The sequence below is a fragment of the Podarcis melisellensis genome, assembly GCF_964234715.1.
Source record: "Podarcis melisellensis genome assembly, chromosome: 16".
Taxonomy (NCBI): domain Eukaryota; kingdom Metazoa; phylum Chordata; class Lepidosauria; order Squamata; family Lacertidae; genus Podarcis; species Podarcis melisellensis.
The window spans coordinates 10,703,998-10,726,202 of NC_138533.1; the positions used below are offsets into that span (position 1 = coordinate 10,703,998).

A 22,205-nucleotide genomic window follows, 5' to 3' on the forward strand; every position below is an offset into this window, starting at 1 on the left:
AGGTTGGCAGGATTCAAACCACCGACCTTCCGATCGGCAAGCCCAAGGCTCAGTGGTTTACACCACAGCACCACCCGCATCCCATATAAAAACATAATAAAGCATTAAACATCAAATAACTTCCCTATACAAGGCTGCTTTCAGATGTCTTCTAAAGGTTGTATAGTTACTTATCCCCTTGGCTTGGAGGTTGCATAACTCCAACCCTGCAACATTTATCTGGTGAAAATAGGGATGTCCTAACTAGAAGTGGGACATTCTGGGATCAAATCAGAAACTGGGATGGCTTCTGTAAATCCCTGGAAAATAGGAACACTTGCAGGGTCTGCATTTAAAACACTATAACACCACTTTAAACAGTAGTGGATCTCCCACAAAGAATCATGGGAGCTGACATTGGTAAATGTGCTGAAAGTTGCTACGGGAACCTCTATTTCTCTCACAGAGCTAATTCCCCAGTGTTTCATGGGGAAAGGGATTGAATGTTAAGCTAATCTGTGAATTCTACAGACCCAGCGTTTTCTGGCCTACTTCTGAGTAAGCCGTCCCTGACACTCTTTCAGTGTATAAGGCTTCGCCTCTTGAGCTTTCCCATTGCTGAAAATACAGGTCTCGGTGCTTTAGCTTGGTTTGTTGAGACTCGGACTAGGCTCAGCCTACAAGACTACACTGGGAGTGGCCGCCGAGACCATATAACACCGGTCTTGAAAGACCTACATTGGCTCCCAGTATGTTTCCGAGCACAATTCAAAGTGTTGGTGCTGACCTTTAAAGCCCTAAACGGCCTCGGTCCAGTATACCTGAAGGAGCGTCTCCACCCCCATCATTCTGCCCGGACGCTGAGGTCCAGCTCTGAGGGCCTTCTGGCGGTTCCCTCATTGCGAGAAGCGAAGCTACAGGGAACCAGGCAGAGGGCCTTCTCGGTAGTGGCACCCACCCTGTGGAACGCCCTTCCAGCAGATGTCAAAGCGATAAACAACTACCTGACATTCAGAAGACATCTTAAGGCAGCCCTGTTCAGGGAAGTTTTTAACGTGTGATATTTTACTGTATTTTTGGTTTTTATGGAAGCCGCCCAGAGTGGCTGGGGAGGTCCAGCCAGATGGGCGGGGTATAAATAATAAATTATTATTATTATTATTATTACACAGCACCTTGAACTCTGATTTCGGGAAAGTGTTTCAGTAAAAGACTTTACTCTCCTTAAGGCCTTCGCACCTGAGAGCATTCCCCTCCACCAGGGTATGTGACCATATATTGAGTACCATACTGTACCAAAACATTTCATAGACAGTTAACTGCATTTTAGACTGTAGGCTCCTCAGGGCAGAGATCCTTTACTCTGAAGGTTCTATACCAGCTTCTCCCGAACCTGGTGCCCTCAAGATGTTTTGAACTACAGCTCCCATAAGTTTCCATCAGCACTGCTGGCTGTAGTCCAACATATCTGGAGGGTATAAAACTAATAAATTATACTCTTGAGGACAGGCTCCGTTGTATCTATTCACTGTCTTCGTTTCCTTAAAAAAGAAATTAATAGCTTTAATGCATTTTCCAGGCTGTTCAAAGAAGATGGCAGCAGCTCACGTCTCAACTGAGCAATTCATTTACCTGAGAGTTCCCTACATTTTTAAAAAAGGATAACAGGCGGCGCCAGTAAATGGATGCTTTAAACCCAGAAAGATACAGAGTGAAAAAAGCAGTTGCAAAAGTGCCTCTCTCTCGCTTGCTGGTCTTTCCCTTCCCCTACAAAAACAGCCTCAATGTGGGGGGCGGGGGAGTGAAATCAGATATTGGTATCTGATTTATCACATTCAGCATCTGGAAATTTTTTAATCGCCTATTCTTGAGAGTTTCCATCCAAGGCAGGCAGCAGAGGAGCTCTGTCTCCCTCAGAGAGAGAGAGAAAAAAACAATTTACTCTTGCTTTTCTTTGGACACTTGCCTGCAGCCTGCCTTCAAATTAGGCCCACAGTGTGAACGCTCAGAGACTCATTGCACGGTACCCCACAGAAGCCACAAATCCTCCAGTATAGGCACACGCTTCAGCTGGCGTCAGCCAACCAAAGCAAAACACTTTTGTTCTTTTTGGAAGATGTGCCGCAGACTAAGGGTGGCAAATGTCTCTTGATGACTAGTGCTGATCCTGTCAGGTGCCAAATAATGCTCCTTTCACACTTCTTTTTAAAAAACTACAGTAACCTTTTAGCATCTTAAAAAGACAACATCTTAAAAAGTAGAGACATCACCTTGCCAACAAAGGTCCGTATAGTAAAAGCTCTGGTTTTCCCAGTAGTGATGTATGGAAGTGAGAGCTGGACCATAAAGAAGGCTGATCGCCAAAGAATTGATGCTTTTGAATTCTGGTGCTGGAGGAGACTCTTGAGAGTCCCATGGACTGCAAGAAGATCAAACCTCTCCATTCTGAAGGAAATCAGCCCTGAGTGCTCACTGGAAGGACAGATCCTGAAGCTGAGGCTCCAATACTTTGGCCACCTCATGAGAAGAGAAGACTCCCTGGAAAAGACCCTGATGTTGGGAAAGATGGAGGGCACAAGGAGAAGGGGACGACAGAGGACGAGATGGTTGGACTGTGTTCTCAAAGCTACAAACAAGAGTCTGACCAAACTGCAGGAGGCAGTGGAAGACAGGAGTGCCTGGCGTGCTCTGGTCCATGGGGTCACGAAGTCGGACACGACTAAACGACTAAACAACAACAATCTTTTAGTGTGGCTCCGGCTACACTTTGGAACTCCCTGCCTCTTGATGTTAGGCAGGGGCATCTGCTGTACTCTTTCCGGTGCCTGCTTAAAACACCATTGTTTGGGCAAGACTATCCAGAGATGTTAGACTGCTGCCATATGTTTTGTTCTCTTTTACCTTACTGTTGATTTGAATTGTATTTTCAGCGTTCTTAAGTACTTGCTTTTAACTGTCTTTTATTGATCTTCTTTTTGTTTCTGGAGGTTTCGTTGCAATCAAGCATTATGTAAGTTTTGCTACATAAATGAAATTCGGAACGTGGCAAAAACTGGGCAGTGGGGTGGGGCAGAGAGTAAAGGCTGTAGAATGAACATAAGCACTCTTTTTACGTTTTGCATTCAGACATAATTATGGTCATAGGGTTATGTCTGAATCTATGCCATCTTTGGCAGGGGGGTGATTTCTGAGAGGCTGTGAAACAAGGCTCTCCCACCTGAGTTGAAAACCACAAGTCCATTACTGCTTCATGTGTCAGGATTGTACCTTATATGTGTATGCCTGAGAGTGACCCTTTGCATGTGGGTTGCAAGACTGTTGAGTGTGAGCAGTATATGTATGAACGGTTGACTCACGACTTCAAGCAATGAATGGTCATAGAGGTTGCAGGAAATGGATGGCGAGATTGGATAAATTATTGAAATTTTATATTATACTGCCTTGTCGTGCTCTCTGGTTTTGTTTATGGATATTTATGTATTTTGCTATGTGAACCATTTGACACGATTTTACTGAACTTACCATATTGATTTTGTGTATTTGCCCACTGTAAACTGCTTCAAGATGTTTCAAGGCAGTATGACATAGTGGTTATAATGCTGGACTAGGAGTTGGGTGACCAGGCTTTGAGTCTTTACTCTGCCATGAAACTCACAGGGTGACCTTGAGCCAAGAAACTCAGCCCAGCCTACCATGCAAGGTTGTTGTGGAGGATTAAACGGGGAAGGGGAGAACCGCGCATGCAACCTTGAGAAAAAGGAGGGATAAAAATACAGTGGTACCTTGGCCTACAAACAGTCTAGTTCACAAACTATTTGGAACACGAACACTTCAAAACCAGAAGAAGGTGTTCCGGTTAGCAAACTTTTTTTGGAATCCGAATGTACTCAGTTTGGGGGTGCACGTCTGTTTTGAGTGCCACACTTCTGTTGTCTGGCAGTGGAGAAGGGGGGTGTTTCCTGCAGCTGTGTGGGAGGGAGGCTGAGTGCCCGCCATCCAGATGGTTTGCACGAGCGCAACTCCCCCCCCATGCTGCTCAGGAGGCACGCGCTCCAGGGACCATTTCCCGCAGCGGTGTGGGGGGATCTGTGTGGATCCCAGCTTGGCTACTTATTGATTGATTGTGTGACTGCGGAAATGGATAAAAGCCCCTCCCCCCAATCCAAACAATGACTATCATCAGGGCACGTAAGGGGAAAAAATCATTTTCATTTTTATCACCTACAATACTGTTTTATTTATTTTATAGTACAGTACATTGATTATTGCTTTCCTTTTATGCATCAGTGGTCTCGTTAGGTAGTAAAATTCATGTTAAATTGCTGATTTAGGGGTGGTTTTTAAAAGTCTGGAACGGATTAACCCATTTTGCATTACTTTCTATTGGAAAGTGTGCCTTTGGTTTAAGAACGGACTTCTGGAACGGATTAAGTTTGTAAACCAAGGTAACACTGTACAGTGGTACCTCGGGTTACATACGCTTCAGGTTAAAGACTCCGCTAACCCAGAAATAGTACCTCGGGTTAAGAACTTTGCTTCAGGATGAGAACAGAAATCGTGCGGTGGTGGCGCGGCAGCAGCAGCAGGAAGCCCCATTAGCTAAAATGGTGCTTCAGGTTAAGAACAGTTTCAGGTTAAGAACAGACCTCCAGAACGAATTAAGTATGTAACCAGAGGTACCATTGTATATGAATTTTTCAGACAGTAATTTGCATAGAAATGGAAATAATGAAGAAATAAACATGGCCAATTGAGGACTCATGCTGGGCCAAATTAGGCCCAGCTGCTACAGGGTGGCTCCCAACTACTGTTTGTTCTCTCTGGAGCTGCTGGGGATCGAATGCAGCCTGTTCCGTCTGCAAAGCAAAATGATGTCTGTGTGTATGCGTTTGCTTTTTTTTTTTTAAAGGCCCAGCACTGACAGAGAGAGAGAATGGGAAAAAGAGAACTCAGATCTTCAACCTTAAGCAAAGGAAGAGGAAGCAGAAGGAGGCGGAGGTGAGGCCCCGCTGGCAGATTCCTCATCACAAACACACAGAGACACACCCTGAGTTTGCTGAGAGCATTTTGTTTAATTATAGCTAAGCCCTGCCTGCAGTGCAAGGAGGGCCACACAAGACTGTACACAGAGAGACACCGAAAAAAGAGAGGAAGGACGGTGCATCAACGGTCCTTGCTGGGAGGTGCCAATTCAGGAGGGAATCCCCCAGGCGGCTCAATGCTTATCTATCCACTTCGCCAAAGACGATGTCCTGGGTGCCTGAGGAAGAGGAGGAGGAGGAGAGGTGTGAAAGCTGCCAGGGATGGTACCTACAGCCTTCATGTTAGACATTTGGCAGCGGAGGGCATTGAAGGGTTGCAGTCCTAGCCACACTTCACAATGTGGTGGGACTTGCTCCTGGACGAAGCAGGCCTAGGAAGCAGGCCGCTCTGCTGCAACCCAGTGCTTCACTTTTTAGGAAAACGGGATGCCCATCATCAAATGTTAGGAGACAACTTGGCCCACCCCACAAACTCCATTATGGAAACTCTCCTAAGTGTGAGCTCTCCAGATGTTCCTGAATGACAGTCCCATCATCCCTGGCCATTGGCAACATCTGGAGGTCCAGAGGTTCCCCACACCTGCTCTGACACTTGGTACGAGTTGACTCCCTTTGCTTGCTCCACGATGAGAGAAACACTTTCTGAATATACTCAGGGGGAAACATTGTCTTGTCCATGGGTAGGCAAACTAAGGCCCGGGGCCCGGATCCGGCCCAATAGCCTTCTAAATCCGGCCTGCGGACGATCCAGGAATCAGCGTGTTTTTACATGAGTAGAATGTGTCCTTTTATTTAAAATGCATCTCTGGGTTATTTGTGGGGCCTGCCTAGTGTTCTTACATGAGTAGAATGTCTGCTTTTATTTAAAATGCATCTCTGGGTTACTTGTGGGGCATAGGAATTCGTTCATTCCCCCCCCCCCAAAAAAAAATACAGCCCGGCCCTCTACAAGGTATGAGGAACAGTGGACAGGCCCCCTGCTGAAAAAGTTTACTGACCCCTCGTCTTGTCTGACAATCAGATCCTCCATGGAGGAGGACGACCGAGATCTGATGGCTGAACTGTGGCTTAAATTATCCCTGGAGAGGAGGCCTGCAAGGATGGGGAAAGCTATGTCCCTTCAGTTGTTATTGGACTCCACTTCCCAGCAACCCCAGCCAGTGCAGCTGATGGTCAGGGATAATGAGAGCTGAAGTCCAGAAACGTTTGGAGAGTGCTGCAGGTTTCCTGACCCTCGTACAGCAGCTGAGAGACTGAGGCTGCAGTCCTAACCTCACTTCCTTGAAAGGATGTCCCATTGAATTTAATGGGACTTGCTTCCGAGTGGGCACACTGAGCACTGCAGACCGAGCCCCTGGGAATTCTGCCACCAGGATCCTCCATCTTGCTACTGGCAAGCTGCTATCTCTTCTGCCAAAGGGGCATCATTCTGTCTGCGTGGATTATAAGCACCTGCATGGCATGCAGACGGTCCCAGGTTCAGTCCCGGAAATCTCCAGGCAGGTGCACCTCACAGAGCTACAGCTACCTGCTTCCCACCTGCCTGCCCGCCCCCTCCCCTCCCCCTCCGCCAGCCAAAAAGTCAAACGAGAAGAATGGAAGTCAGACCTACCGATGATGGCCACCACGTCCGCAAGCATGTGACCTTGCGACATCTTATCCAGCCCAGCCTGCAGAAATGGGTAGGGGAGGCAAACATTTAAGAATGTCTATGGATTTGGTGTTTGTTTGCTTGTTTTCAATAGAATTAAATGTTAGATGGATGGAAAAAGGAGAGAAAAAGAGCAGAAGGAAAGAGCTGATCAGACCATCCTCCCTGCAGTACAGGGGTGAGGAATCTCAGGGCCAGTGGTCAAATGCAGCCCCCAGGACTCTCACTGCACCCCCGGCCCACCAAGGGCCCTGCTTTGTACTTTCCTTCAGGGTTTTTGCCTAAACTCTGATCATTCCTTTTCCTGGCCTGGATGGTGAGGGGTGTGTGCATGGAGGATCATGCATTCCCCATCCCTAATTTAAGGTTTAGAAGTGTCAGGAAGTGGAATGATCTCAAGCACTTTGCTGCCATCAAGCCAGGGCTATAAAAACAGCACACAGGTGGCTTGCACCAGATGTGGGGAACCGCTGCCCCTCCAGACGTTGCTGAATGACCATTCCCACCAGCCCCAGCAAGCATGGCCAATGGTCGGGGATGATGGGGGTTGTAGTCCAGCAACATCTGGGGGAGCCAAAGGTTCACCACACCTGGCTCAACATGTTCTCCTAAGCAGCCTCCCACCACAAATGTGGCAGGAGGGGAAAAGCAGAACTAGAAACCAAATTTAACTTGCTGAGGAATCTCAGCCTTGATTTTAAAAAGCATTTCACAAGGTCTAGAAATTCGAGGGCTTTTTTTTAAAAAAAAAAACACCAAATGCACCAAGCAAACAATTCCTGCTGAAGTCATATGAAGCCAGCCTGGATAGCTCAGTTGGTTAGAGCGTGGTGCTGAAATGCCAAAGATGCAGGTTTGATTCCCATATGGGACAACTGCATATTCCTGCACTTTAGGGGGTTGGACTAGATGATCCTCAGGGTCCCTTCCAACTCTACAATTCTATTAATCCAGGATCGTTCTAAGACTCCAAACTTGCACCTACTTTTCAGGGCTTAGCCCCGCTGAACTCAACAGGACCAACTTCTGAAGAAACATGTAACATGTAAGTTTGTGCTGTGAATTAGGTTTTCCGTGGTTGAGAGGCCCAGTGATCTGGAGAGACCAATTTGCCTCTCTTGCAAGTTCAGCCGAAACAGAATCATGTAAAAAGAAACACGGGAATTTGCTTAACTCGGAGACAAGATTCAGAGGGGTCAGCATTTTTCTGGAAACACGACAAGTTTTGAATGAGTTTTTTTTGTATCATGCAGAACTCACACCACCCTCCCTGCATGTGCACCCGAAACCACAACCGAAACACAGAGTTTTCCCAACTCTCGGTGACGAGAAGAGGAACGCAATAGAGGAAGGAAACATCCCCTACACACACACACAAACACACACACACTCACACACACACAAACAAACAAACACATGCCAGTCAAACAAATGAGCAGAAGCATAGAGTCCCTCTTTTTGCAATGCTGAACTCTCCTAGCCTGTAAGGAAGAATGACTACCAGAAATAGTTCAAGGAAGAGCCGGGAAATTCCCCCTGCCAGCCTCCTGAGCAAATATTTCCAGTGCCGTTCTATTAAAACATGCAGCAAGGACACCTAACCAAATCTGAGGGTCATGACGTACTGTATTGGCATATGCTTTTCCCAAGGCAAAGAAGGAGGGGCATGGCTTGCCATGACCCTCCCCACCCTAGCTTACTGATATCAAGAAGCTTATATAATAATAATATTATTATAATTTATTATTTATACCCCAGCCACTCTGGGCAGCTTCCAACAGAAAACTAAAATGCAATAACCTATTAAACATTAAAAGCTTCCCTAAACAGGGCTGCCTTCAGATGTCTTCTAAAAGTCAGGTAGTTGTTTTTCTCTTTGACATCTGGTGGGAGGGCGTTTCTAAGGGCGGGTGCCACTACCGAGAAGGCCCTCTGCCTGGTTCCCTGTAACTTGGCTTCTCACAGTGAGGGAACTGCCAGAAGGCCCTTGGCGCTGGACCTCGGTGTCCGGGCAGAACGATGGAGGTGGAGACGCTCCTTCAGGTATACAGGACCGAGGCCATTTAGGGCTTTAAGGTCAGCACCAATACTTTGAATTGTGCTCGGAAACGTACTGGGAGCCAGTGTAGGTCTTTCAAGACCAGTGTTATGTGGTCTCGGCGGCCGCTCCCAGTCACCAGTCTAGCTGCCGCATTCTGGATTGGCTGTAGTTTCCAGGTCACCTTCAAAGGTAGCCCCACATAAAGCGCATTGCAGCTTCCTTTGTTGGGTTTCCTACAGGTGCATCATTTGGAACAGACAAAGGGTGCACTGCCCCAGCCTCACTCAACCCTTAGCCAGCCCCCCCAGCCCCTCTGCCTGCCTTCTTTCTTACGTCCAGCCCAGAGGGTGACCCTGCCTATCAGCTTCCTCCTCCTTCTCAATCTCAGTGTTCCCTTTGTAGAACATAGGGCTAGTTGGTTCGGCCCTTGGTTAGCTCTGGCACCACCTACTGCTGGGCTGCCTGCCTGCCTCCCACCCCACCAGTCCCAATGGGCACTGGCCATTTCCCCCTTTCCTCCCTTGTCCCTCTTACCAGGTGGGCGAATCCTGGAGCCTTTATCTTGCAGCGGTAGGGCCGACTGCTGCCATCGGAGACCAGGTACACACCAAACTCCCCCTGCAGGATGAGAATGCAGAGGAGGAGAGGGGAGGAGAATTAGATGACCCAAATTGAGAAGCCGGGTTACCACGGTACATGGGGTGTGAGAGGGCAGAGAGAGAACTTGAAGCGGAGTATGGCTTTAGAACTTCCTCAGTGAGAGAGTTGCAAAGGATTCTGGGACTCCAATGAGAAGAGGCAGGCAACATAAAAAAGGACGCGTCCACACTATGCATTTAAAGCTGTATCGTACTGCTTTAAAGAGTCACGGTTTCCGCGCAAAGAATCCTGGGAACTACAGTTTGTTGAGGCTGCTGAGGGTTGTTAGGTAAAGGTAAAGGGACCCCTGACCATTAGGTCCAGTCATGGACGACTCTGGGGTTGCGGCGTTCATCTCGCTTTATTGGCCAAGGGAGCCGGCGTACAGCTTCCGGGTCATGTGGCCAGCATGACTAAGCCGCTTCTGGCGAACCAGAGCAGCGCCCGGAAACGCCGTTTACCTTCCCACTGGAGCGGCACCTATTTATCTACTTGCACTTTGACGTGCTTTTAAACTGCTAGGTTGACAGAGCAACAGGAGCTCACCGCGTTGCGGGGATTCGAACCATTGACCTTCTGATCGGCAAGTCCTAGGCTCTGTGGTTTAACCCACAGTGCCACCCGCATCCCTTCTGAGGGCTGTTAGGACAGCCCTAAAAGAGCTACAATTATCAGAGTAGTTTAACAATGATTCTCTCTTCCCAGGGAACTCTGGGAACTGTGAGTCCAGGCTGAGAATTAAGCTCCACAGATGCTCTCATGTTAAGAAGGAGGTATACCAGAGGGCAAGATTTGGCTGGCGACCCTGCTGACAGCAAACTCAGGTGCTGACCAGACTGAAGTGAAAATGGGGCCTACAGTGAAGAAAGAGGAATCAGCATACTTGCAAGCATCCTGGGGCTTCCAGAAGTAAGGGGACAAATCTTTTTTGGGTGGTGGTGGGGGGAATATCTAAAAATGCACCAAGAAAACCAACCATAGCCCAGCTTGGACTGAGCATGCTCAGTAGCTACAGAACGCTGAATATCGGTTTGGTGCAGGAAGAAGCAATGGGAAAGAGGGAGATCAGAGTGGCGGAATATCCAGGGAAAGGGCATGTCTGGCTGGAGCCCAGAATGGGAGCACTCCATTTTGTTGCCGATCCACTGTTCCCTCCAACTGCTCAGAGAACAGGACGGTACCTTGGGTGCCTCTATAGCTGTGTACGTAGCTCCAGGGGGCACTTGGTAGCCCTCTGTGTACAGCTTGAAGTGGTGGATCAGGGCCTCCATGGAAGTCTGAAGAGGGGGAATAAAAGATACACGCACACTGTAAAACCCAATAAAAAATTCATTCCAGTAGCACCTTAGAGAGCAACTAAGTTTGTTATTGGTATGAGCTTTCGTGTGCATGCACACTTCTTCAGATACAGTGGTACCTCGAGTTAAGTACTTAATTCGTTCCGGAGGTCTGTTCTTAACCTGAAACTGTTCTTAACCTGAAGCACCACTTTAGCTAATGGGGCCTCCTGCTGCCGCTGCACCGCCGGAGCACGATTTCTGTTCTCATCCTGAAGCAAAGTTTTTAACCCGAGGTATTATTTATGGGTTAGTGGAGTCTGTAACCTGAAGCGTATGTAACCCGAGGTACCACTGTACTTTAAAACCCAGACAAAGGAGAGAGCTTCCCTGTTTCACCACTAGGAGGTGCCACCTCAGCTCAGGGGTGGTTTTGTTACCTTCATCTCTGCCCTCTTTGGAGGGGAGATTTTGGCATCGTCCACTTTGATCTCCCCCTCGGGCATCTTGTTGAGGGCCTGCAAGATGATACGGAGGGATTGGCGCATCTCCTCCACTCGGCACAGGTACCTGTGAGGGAGTGTGGGGTAATGGTTAAAGGTGACAATTCAAATCCCTAACTCAGTCATGAAGCTTGCTGGGGGGGGGGGGCAGTGGCCCTGGTCTCTCAGCCCATCCTAGCTCACAGGATTCTTGTGAAGATGAAACAGAATTGGAGGAGAAGGGGGGAAAAATACCACATTCAGTTCCTTGGCAGCAAGGTGGGATACAAATGCAATAAATAAAATGTTGGGCGTTTTAGTAAAAAAACACAATGGTGTAGACCCAACTAGTCTTGAGCAACTAGTGTGGCATAGTGGTTAGAGTGTTGGACTAGCAGCTGGGAGACCAGGGTTCAAATCCCCACCTGGCCATCAAATTCACCAGGCCAGTGCCTGTCTCTCAGTCTAAGCTACCCCACAGGGCTGTTTTGTGAGAATAAAGTGGGGGGCTGGGGAAAAACCTTGAAATGGAAAAGGGGAGAACCACACATGCCACTTTGAGCTCCTTGAAGGAAAGGTGGGATATAAATTTATCTGTTTGTACCCAATGTTAGTCCTACTTAGAACAGACCTGTTTAAATAAATCAACATGAATAACTTAGGGCTAATCGGTTTTGGCCAACTAAATTCTACTCAGAGCAGACCCACTGGGTCTAAGTTATACATGCTGTTTAATTTCAATGGGTCCATTTTGACTAGACTAACTTTGGATATAATCAAATACTATACAGAACTTGGCTGGATACCACCCAATGCTAATATTAAAATTAACAACAAGCCAGGGAGCTAGATAGTGAAGAACCAGACAGAGAAAAACCCCAGGAAGGTCCCATTAACAGTGCACACCAGGAAGGGAGCTAAGGAACAGACTGCCCACCTTCAGGCCAGAGGATGGGCCCTTTAAGAATCTAGAGCTCATCACAAAGAGGTGGAGCCTGAGAGCAGGAGCTTAAAAAGGCTCATTCTTCTCCCAACCTTCCAAGGAGCCAAGTTGCTCATTTGGAGTTCTCCATGGTCTTGAAATGTTTGACCGGCAGGGCCTCCTTCTCCCAGGGATCCTGCATCGAACCAAGCCAACACAAGCATGGCTCTTTTAAATCCAAGCTCTCTGCAATTGCCACAAGAATTGGGGGAAGGAGGGGTCGGCAGTGACAGCTCATAATGGACTTGGCTAGAAAGTCAAGTCAAAATCTGTAGGCAGGTGAGATAATATTTCAAAAGTGGGAGGCTTTGGAAGGAATCCATGACCCATCGCAGCAGAGGAAGACATTGGATGAACCATTTTGACTGCTCTTATGACGAGAGAGACATTGTGCTTTTTGAGGCATTGCATACTATTACTGAGAAGTTGCTGGACAAGCTCTTGGGGGCGTGCAGACCACCAAGTGCAGGTAAACCCCGCTCCAGAAAGTGGAACCACACCTGTCGTAGCAGTCGCCTCGTGACCCAATCGGGACATCGAACTCCACCTGGTCGTAGACGTCGTACGGCTGGGTTTTGCGAAGGTCCCACTGGATCCCTGAGCCACGAAGCATCACTCCGCTGACGGGGAAAGAGGAAGAGGAGAGATGCAGGGGGGAAAATGCAGCTTTTGTGCCCAAGGTGAAAGTGAGCACCCACACAATGCAGGACGCCCTAATCCTGGTGGACACCAGCTTCCCACGTGATTTCACTGCTCCGTTACCTAAAACCATAATTGAGAGCTTCCTCCGACGTCACCACTCCAATATCAACTGTCCGGTTTTTCCAGATTCGGTTGTTTGTCAGCATCTGGAGGGATGGAGGGAACGAAAAGATACAACTAACTGAGCCGTGGAATCTATATTGGAGGAGTGGGGAACCCCGACCAGCTCTTCCCCCTTCAGATCACTGATTTCCAACTAGGCAGTTGTGCTCATGGCACAATTATCAGGTTCTGTTTTCTATTTCTCTTAGGATAGGGTTGGTGCTATTGAACTATACCTCCCATCATCCCCAACCATTGGGCTATCCTGATTATAGGCAGCTGGACCCCAACAAGATCTAGAGGGTCACAGGCTCCCCAACCTTGTTTTAAGAGGAAGAAACCATGGAGAAGAACAGAGAGTGTGGATGTCACAACAAACCACCCTTCAGATCACTGATTTCCAACTAGGCAGTTGTGCTCATGGCACAATTATCAGGTTCTGTTTTCTATTTCTCTTAGGATAGGGTTGGTGCTATTGAACTATACCTCCCATCATCCCCAACCATTGGGCTATCCTGATTATAGGCAGCTGGACCCCAACAAGATCTAGAGGGTCACAGGCTCCCCAACCTTGTTTTAAGAGGAAGAAACCATGGAGAAGAACAGAGAGTGTGGATGTCACAACAAACCATCGTTTAAGCATGATAAACCGTAGCTTAAACACAATAAACTATGGTTTACTGTGACCAGCACAAGCCTAGGACTCTTCTTCCCCTGCTCCTTCTTTAGCACGGTTGCTAGGGTCAGAAACTGTGGTTAATTTTAACTCTGATTTGCATATGTATTTATTTTATTTCAAGCAGTTAAAGCCACTTCTTTAAAAAGGAAACCCCTAGGTGGTGTGCAACATAAAAACAGCACTGCTGAAACAAAAATACAACATTAATGCCCTTGAAACAAAAGCAGGAATTCATACAGATGAAAACAGGGTTCTGATCTTTTGGCTCAGGGAGAATCTGAGTGAAAAGAGACATCTTTTTACAAGTACAAAAGATATTTGGGGGGGGAAACAAACAATCTCAAGGAGTGCCCCCCCAACTCCCATGAAAACTGAATGTGCTCAGTAGGCATGAAATACTGCCTGCCTGTTGGAGGGGAAACTAGGGGAGGAGCATAGGATGGCTGAAAGAAAGCACATTTGTTTGACTGGCACCCTCAAGAGGGGTTTTAAAAAACCCAAACAGCAGGAGCCTGCCACAGTAGCTTGGGTGGTCACAGAGAAACCTCATGGTAAGGGCTGGCACCCCTTGTTTGTCAACAACGCCTCACCTCTTCCACCTCGTCTATCCGGATGGAGAAATTCTTCACAAACTCATAGATGTCATCCATCAGCCCGAGAGGCATGTCCTGAGTGACAGGGATGGAGAAGAAGAGAGGAGCAGATGCTGAAAAGACATTTTGGGATTGTGTTCAACTAAGACTAGAACCGACAGTGGATACAACCCATGGAGAGAGAGGTCCTGGAGAACTCGTGGTCTTCCCGTCTCTGTGAAAAACAAGTCTTCAGACCTGCCCAATCCAACCTGGCTGTCCACCTGTCTGGTCACAAAGCAGCCTTCTCACCTGGTGTACCCCTCCTGGTCGGACATAAGCAGCGTGCATCCGGGCTCCAGACACCCGCTCGTAGAATTCAAACATCTGGAAGGCAGACAAAGAGGGAGGGAAGGGGGACATTTTACAGGTGCAATCCTGTGGACAGCTCCCAACTGGCCTCTCCCATTCTGCCATGGGCCAGTGGCTTCCCCACCTGATGCCTTCTTTGGGGCTAAGGCTGGCTGGGGCTGACGAGAGCGGGGTTGGACTAGATGACCCTTGGTGTGCCTTCCAAGGTCTCTACAATTCTATGATGTTATGCAACGCTCAGTGTTTTTGACTAGGCCTGGCTAGGGCTGATAGGAGGTGCAGTCCCAAATACCTAGAAGGCACCAGACTGTCAAAGGCTGTAGGTTTCTTGGTTTCATCCCCAACATCTCAAGTTCATACAGCTACGAACTTCATGCTTGAGGTGTCAGGATGTTGCCGCACATCACAGCAGGCAGCACTGGGATAAGAGAGAATAACATTCCTACACCACTGAGCAAGAGCCCTGTGGATGGCTCAGTAAGTAGAGCAGGAGACTCTTAACCTCAAGGTTGTGGGTTTGAGCCCCAGGTTGGGCGAAAGATTCTTGCATTGCAGGGGGTTGGACTAGATGACCCTCAGGGTCCCTTCCAACTCTACGATTCTAGGATTCTAACTCTCTGTGTACGCTGTGCCACAGGGACCAGAAAGAGTTGTGGGTTTTATGCAATCTGCACAGGCTTGTTTCTTTTGCGTAATTTAGAAACTGGCAGGAGATGCAAGGTGCAGTAGGGCATTTATGCCTCGTGCCGCCACCCCAAGAACTCTTTTTGGGTTCTGACTTTGTGCACAGAATTCTAAGGCAGGCTTCCACAATCATCAGGACTAGAAACCTCGTCAATTACTTTTTAAAAACAAAGATTAATATGCTCAGGACAATGAACCTGGCACCTTTTTTGGAGGATGTGTGGAATCAGAGAATACCTTGAGCAGAGTCAGGCAGTCCCCTCTTATATGTCACCCTAACAACCATCTAGGGAGGTATGCCAGTACAGTGGTACCTCGGGTTACATACGCTTCAGGTTACAGACTCCGCTAACCCAGAAATAGTACCTCGGGTTAAGAACCCTGCTTCAGGATGAGAACAGAAATCGTGTTTTGGCGGCGCGGCGGCAGCAAGAGACCCCATTAGCTAAAGAGGTACCTCAGGTTAAGAACAGTTTCAGGTTAAGAACGGACCTCCGGAACGAATTAAGTTCTTAACCTGAGGTACCACTGTAGTCTTATCCCTCTACTGGAGATGACAGGATTGGAGGGCTTGCCTAATGATCACCTAGGCAGCTTTGATACATGAGTATTTAAAAGTTCAAAACCAGAACTCTGAAACTTGTCTGGGAACAAATGGGCAGCCGGTGATGAAGCTGCCAGATGGCACTCCATGCCACCAAGGCCACTCGCGTCTCCGATGACAGCGCTGGATCCAAGAGTACTTGCCTTTTCCCTCTCCTCAAACATCCAGAAGAAAGGAGTCATGGCCCCAATGTCCAGGGCGTGGGTTGTGATGGCCATGATGTGGTTCAGGAGACGCGTGATTTCGCCAAAGAGAACTGGAAAGGAGGCAGAGACTCAGGTTAGCTACTGTGAACGCAGAACCGGGGGCATGTAAGGAAACAGATAGGGAGGGGGGATAGGGCACATATTAAATGCTACGATCCTAAGCACAGCCACATAGAACTCAAAGGGGTTCACTCCTTAGTGAGTGTCTTTAGGACTGAGGCCTAGGACACAGTGCAGGGGTGGGGTACCCGTGACCCACTCACATCCTCCCCAATGTGATGGGCTGGCTGGATACAGAGGAGTGGTGGGAGACACTAGCTAGGGAACCCCCCCCCCCAAGGGAAGAAGACCTGGTGGTGGGATAATGATATGTGATCAGAGAGAGAAGAAAGGAGGACTGGGAGCAGGAGGTGTTGGAAGCTGAAGAGCTGACAGGGCTTAGGGAGCAGGAAGAGTCTATGTCAGAGAACAGTCCAGAATCAGAGGCAGAAGCGGAGGCTGGAGAGGAGGGAGGCCAAGAGGCAGAGATCAGGCAGGCTGCTAAAGAAGCCACGGCAAAGAGCAGCTCCCCACCCCGATCTCACAGAACTTTGCCGAGACATGAAGAGGGTGGAGGAAAGAGAGACAAGACGAAGGAGCCTCAGAACTTGGGGGGCACTTAAGGAGTGGTGGGAAGGTGGGGAGCATCTGCCCTCGCAACTGCCTCATTGGGACTAGTTCTGCTGGGAAGAGTTGTTGTGCTCACTGGCCTGAGCTGTGCTTGTTTCTTTGAATAAAGAGTTAACTTCACTGACACATGAGTTATTGCTGACCTGACCCCAACACCCAGCCAACACAACCAACAGGCAGGGATGATGGGAGCCGGAGTCCAACAACATCTGGAGGGACACAGGTTCCCCTTCCCTGATGTTGGCTTCTTTAAAGATACACAAAACAAGAAGGAAACATGGGCTGCAGTTCAGTGGCAGTGCTTCATCTGCTAGCTGCGACCACACCCTCGTAAGCTGCCTGCTTTGCTTACCCACCTCGGATCCACTGAGCCCTCAAGGGCGGACGGATGTTGAGCAGCTTCTCCACCGCCAAGGAGTAGGCTTGCTCGTTGCACATCATAGAGACATAGTCAAGCCGGTCAAAGTAGGGCAGAGCCTGGGCCAGAAAAGGATAGTTTGAAAGCAGCTAGAGACTTGCTCAAGGATCTTCAAAACATATTAATAATAATAATAATAATAATAATAATAATAATAATAATAAATTTTTATTTATATCCCGCCCTCCCCAGCCGAAGCCGGGCTCAGGGCGGCTAACAACAATAAAATAGTACAACATTCTAAAAACATTTCATTATAAAAATTAATTAAAATCAAATTAATGGCAACCATTAAGCTAAAGTTCTGCGAAGATTGCCAAAGGAGGGAGTCAGGCTGTGCCCTGGCCAAAGGCCTGGTGGAACAGCTCTGTCTTGCAGGCCCTGTGGAAAGATGTCAAGTCCCGCAGGGCCCTAGTCTCTTGTGACAGAGCGTTCCACCAGATTGAAGTCACAGCTGAAAAAGCCCTGGCTCTGGTTGAGGCCAGCCTAACCTCTCTGTGGCCTGGGACCTTCAGGATGTTTTTATTTGAAGACCATAAGTTCCTCTGTGGGACATACCAGGAGAGGCGGTCCCGTAGGTACGAGGAGACCTATTAAGTAAAACTCCCATTAACTCCTATTAAGAGTTTTACTGGATCAGGCCAGTGGTCGCTCTCGCCCAATGTCCTGTTCTCACAGTGGCCAACTGGAGGCCCGTGATGGGAATCCCATAAGTGGGACCAGAGTGCAAGAGCAGCTCCTGCCACGATTACCTGGAGATAGGTCTTGTACTCTATCAGCTTCTCGGTGCCCCGGTGAAGCAAGCCGATGTGGGGGTCACATTTCTTCACAGACTCCCCGCTCAGCTCCATGACCAAACGCAAGACCCCGTGAGCCGCAGGGTGCTGAGGCCCAAAGTTGACGGTCAGATTGGAGACATTTTTCTCAAAGGGCGGGTCCTTGTCTGTTCGGGTCAGAAGAGCACATGTGAGACATCTTATTGGTAAAGCAGGAGAAGGGAGCCCTTCCTCAACCTAACGGCTGCACTTACTCGTAGGCCAGCAACTGGGGAAACACATATGTGGGTGGGGCCGGAAGCAAATGTGGGAGGAGCAAAGGATATTACTTTTACCCAGGGATGGGGAAACTCAAGGCTTGAGGGCCTCGGGGCTCTCTGCTGGCCACACACCCTCCCAAGCCACACTGCTTACCAGCCCTGCTGTGACTCTTTTGCAAGCGTTTTTTTTCTGGCTAGAATGTGTCATTGAACTGTGATGATGCCCCTTGCTGACAAAGAGACAGAGAAGTGTGGGTGGGTGTAGAAACTTCGGGGTTTTGTGTGGCTGAAGGTAGCCTACTGTACAAAGGTAAGGGCAAAGAAAGGGGAACCTTCCAGGTGCCTAATAATAATAATAATAATAATAAATTTATGCTACCCATCTGATTGGGTTGCCCAGTAGTGAGCAAGGCCAGAGGCAAAAGTGGGCATAGCAACAAATGAGAATTTTACTTTTTTAATGAGATTGTTTTATTTTGATTATGTGTGGATGTTCTGTAATTGATCCGGAATGGAACCCAACCTACTCAAGAGCAGACCCCATGAAATTAATTGACTTAAGCTAGTTTTTGGACTACAACTCCCATCATCCCTAGCAAGCAAAACCAGTGGTCAGAGATGATGGGAGCTGTAGTCCAAAAACAGCTGGGGACCCAAGTATGAGAAACACTGCTACATCAATAAATACAGCAGAACAATACTATATTTCATCCCGTTGAGAAACTCCACATGAGAGGGAGACTCCATTCAGTTCTATGGAGGAAACTCACCGTTCCAGGGAGGAGGGACCCATTTTTCCATCTCTTTCGTGGGATACATGACGGCGCCTCCATAATGCTGGACATACTCCACATCAGGCTGCCACTGCTTTCCTCTAAGGAAGGGAAGAAGAAATGTTAAGATCTGCTCAGGCAGCAACACTCAGTATGAACCTGAAAATAGGATGCTGACTAGCTAGTGTTGTAGGGCAAGCCTTGGCACTAGGATAGATGCTGACCTTGGGAGACATCCACCAGATCTGGCTCCTATTTGTTTTCCTGGCTTTGAGTCAGTTGTCTGTAAGACCAGCCCAACACTGTACAGTGGTACCTCAGGTTAAGAACTTAATTCATTCTGGAGGTCCGTTCTTAACCTAAAACTGTTCTTAACCTGAAGCACCACTTTAGCTAAATGGGGTCTCCAGCGGCTGCCATGCTGCAGGAGCACGATTTCTGTTCTCATTCTGTTCTCAACCTGAGGTACTATTTCTGGGTTAGCGGAGTCTGTAACCTGAAGCGTCTGTAACCCGAGGTACCACTGTATTTTTATTTATTTATTTTACTGGCAGCTCAACACAAGTTTATTTTTGTATTTAAGGAATTTATACCACATCTCAAAGCAGCTTACAGGGGCGAAAATAAAAGCGCACTATACACAAAATTTAAAACATAGATTCCAACCTCTCGCACTGCCAACAAAGACAAACAAATAACGAACCTACCCACAAGGCACACATACACTATGCCAGGCTTCCTCAACCTTGGCCTTCCAGATGTTTTTGGCCTACAACTCCCATGATCCCTAGCTAGCAGGACCAGTGGTCAGGGATGATGGGAATTGTAGTCTCAAAACATCTGAAGGGCCGAGGTTGAGGAAGCCTGCACTATGCAAAAGAATGAAAAACCATGACTTCCAGGTTCCTGCAACATGGCAGATGGACCGCGGATCTGACAGCTCTGTCAGATTCGGCCTTACAGAGCCTTTGGGGAAGAGGAAAAGGGCGATGCGCTTCCCCCAAAAAACCCAAGAGGAGCAGTGGGGTGTCTCGGGGTCCTGCTGTTCACAGACGGCGCCTCGGCATTGCAGGTCTCTGTTCTCCATCCCGAGAGGTGCAGAGAGTGGGGATGAAGCTGAGTGAAAGCGATGGTGAACTAGGAACCATTGCAGCTCCGTGAAGCAAAGCCTCGGTTCCAGCCACAAGCGGTTACCATTCCAGTATATTGAAGCTGATTGCAAAGGTGAGGACTGTTTAATTAGATTGGCAGGGTGGAGGGAGAACAGGAGTATTAAAAGGAAGTCTGCTTCCGTTCCTGGTGCTATGAGCACAAAATACATACAAGTGAAGTGTTGATGAAGTTTACCTTGGGAGATAAGTTAACTAATGAACACTAAGGATTAAAAGATTACACATTGCTTTCGTTTATACTAATCTCAAGATTTTTTAAAACATCGAACTTGACTTGAACTCAATTTGAACTTGAATCTCTCCTATGCTGTGATTGAACTTGACTTAAAATGGAGGACAAAGCAGAGAAGGATTGCAATGTTATTTAATGGAAGAATGCTACAAATTTCCTCTCTGGAAGAAAGATTGGACTGACTCTCTGAATCTACACTACTTTTGGAAAAGAAATTTTTGATCTTTCAGAGCGTTGAAGACATCTAACCTAATGGAATTATAATTGTGGACTTATTTTATTAAAAGGTATTAGCTTGTTAAAAATCAAGATAAAAAAGAGAACTATAATATTCATTCTTAATATTGGGCTAAATCAGACTTTAAAATAACATTAATATTGTAGTTTTACTTATATTGGTAATCAAAAATCATTTTGATGTGAATGGATGTAAAGATGGGAATATATAACTGTTAAAATCTGATTTTGTGAGTAAAGTGGAAGGGGGGGAGGGAAGAGGCTGGAAGTACTGGTTTTCTTTACTGAGCATAGAGAATTGGCCTTGACAAAGTACTGATAAAGCCAAAATATTACCTTCCTTTGGTGGGAAAGGACTTTTTGTTTTGGAATTTAATCTTAGAGAGGAAGTTGGGAAATGGGGAGAGAATTGGCCCCCCTTTATCCCTGCAAGAAGCTTAGTGGGTGGGTAGAAGTGGGAATGTAAACGGCGTTTGGTACCGTCGTGGCGGGAAGGTAAACAGCGTTTCTGTGCACTCTGGTTTCCATCACAGTGTTCCGTTGCGCCAGAAGAGGTTTAGTCAGGCTGGCACAAACACCGGCTCCGTTGACCTGAAAGCGAGATGAGCGCCGCAACCCCATAGTCACCTTTGGCTAGACTTACCTTAACTATCCAGTGGTCCTTTACCTTTATACATTTACCTTACCATGCAAGAGCATATAGAAAGTGAATCCAGGCCTGGGGACCGACGCTGCTGGACTCCAACTCTCATCAGCCTCGGTCAGGATGGCATAGCTGTCAACTTTTCCCTTTTCTTGCGAGGAATCCTATTCGAAATAAGGGAATTTCCCTTTAAAAAAGGGAAACGTTGACAGCTATGCAGGACGGGTGTGTGTGTGTGTTTATGTTAAGAACTATGGTCCAACATATGGTTCCCCACTCCCACCCCCAGCGACAAAAGGGGTTGCCCTACACGCAACGCAGAACGTCATTTGAACTGAGGTTCATCTCTTCTCTCCCCCAAACCTGTTTTAGTCTTTGGCCTCTGAACAGAAAGGCACGGTGCGACGTACAGAGACGCTGCCTCTGGGCATATGCAGAGGGCGCCTTTCCTCACAAAGGTCCTCCTGCAAAGGCGATTGGAGGGCAGAGGTCTCCCGTCGCAGCACGGCTTCCATGAGGACTAGGACCTTGACATTTCTCTAGAAATTCACCGGGGTGGGAAGGGAGCCGCGTAGCCGTAACGGTAGACCCTCAGCCATTAAAACAAAAAGAGGGAAAAAGCTATTTCCAGGGTGGTGTGAAAAGGGTGGGGGGTATTACCTGCTGGGCGCCGCCCCCAGCGCAATCCCCTGTCTCCATGACCCTGAAGGTGCCCGCAATCTCCACAAAGCCCTGAGCGCCGCCATCTTCCTTGTGGGGCTGCGGCATCCCACAGACGTCAAACCCGCGCATGCTCCCTTTAGTGCAGAGCTTCGGAGCCGCCATTGTAGGTACGGGCAAAGAGGAAAATCCGTCCCCTCTCCTCCCAAGGAGAGAGAAGGGCAGCCGACTTCACATCGGCCGCGGAGCGAGCTGCGCGTGCGTAGTAAGAGCACTAGGAGGCTCCCGTGAACCGACGTTCTGCGCGTCCGCCATGAAAGGGCAGGGCGTCGACTTCAGCGGTTGCCAGTG

At 48.0% G+C, this 22,205-nt stretch overlaps 1 protein-coding gene and 1 long non-coding RNA gene across 2 annotated transcripts; both read right to left on the minus strand.

Moving 5' to 3' along the window:
• Positions 1 to 8: 8 nt before the first annotated feature.
• LOC309359322 lies at positions 9 to 2,144 on the minus strand. Its single transcript, XR_014163814.1, has 3 exons — positions 1,922 to 2,144; positions 1,150 to 1,891; positions 9 to 645 (listed from the first exon to the last, which is right to left on the minus strand). It is a non-coding gene; the product is annotated as an uncharacterized lncRNA (long non-coding RNA).
• Positions 2,145 to 5,031: 2,887 nt separating this feature from the next.
• On the minus strand, positions 5,032 to 22,029 carry NDUFS2 (NADH:ubiquinone oxidoreductase core subunit S2). Its single transcript, XM_081891847.1, has 14 exons — positions 21,855 to 22,029; positions 18,908 to 19,011; positions 17,854 to 18,044; positions 17,040 to 17,160; positions 15,952 to 16,064; positions 14,461 to 14,535; positions 14,167 to 14,244; positions 12,856 to 12,941; positions 12,594 to 12,713; positions 11,070 to 11,199; positions 10,534 to 10,629; positions 9,248 to 9,331; positions 6,634 to 6,691; positions 5,032 to 5,239 (listed from the first exon to the last, which is right to left on the minus strand). The coding sequence occupies exons 1-14, from the start codon at positions 21,938 to 21,940 to the stop codon at positions 5,202 to 5,204; spliced, it is 1,380 nt and encodes a 459-aa protein (XP_081747973.1). The 5' UTR covers positions 21,941 to 22,029; the 3' UTR covers positions 5,032 to 5,201.
• Positions 22,030 to 22,205: the final 176 nt, after the last annotated feature.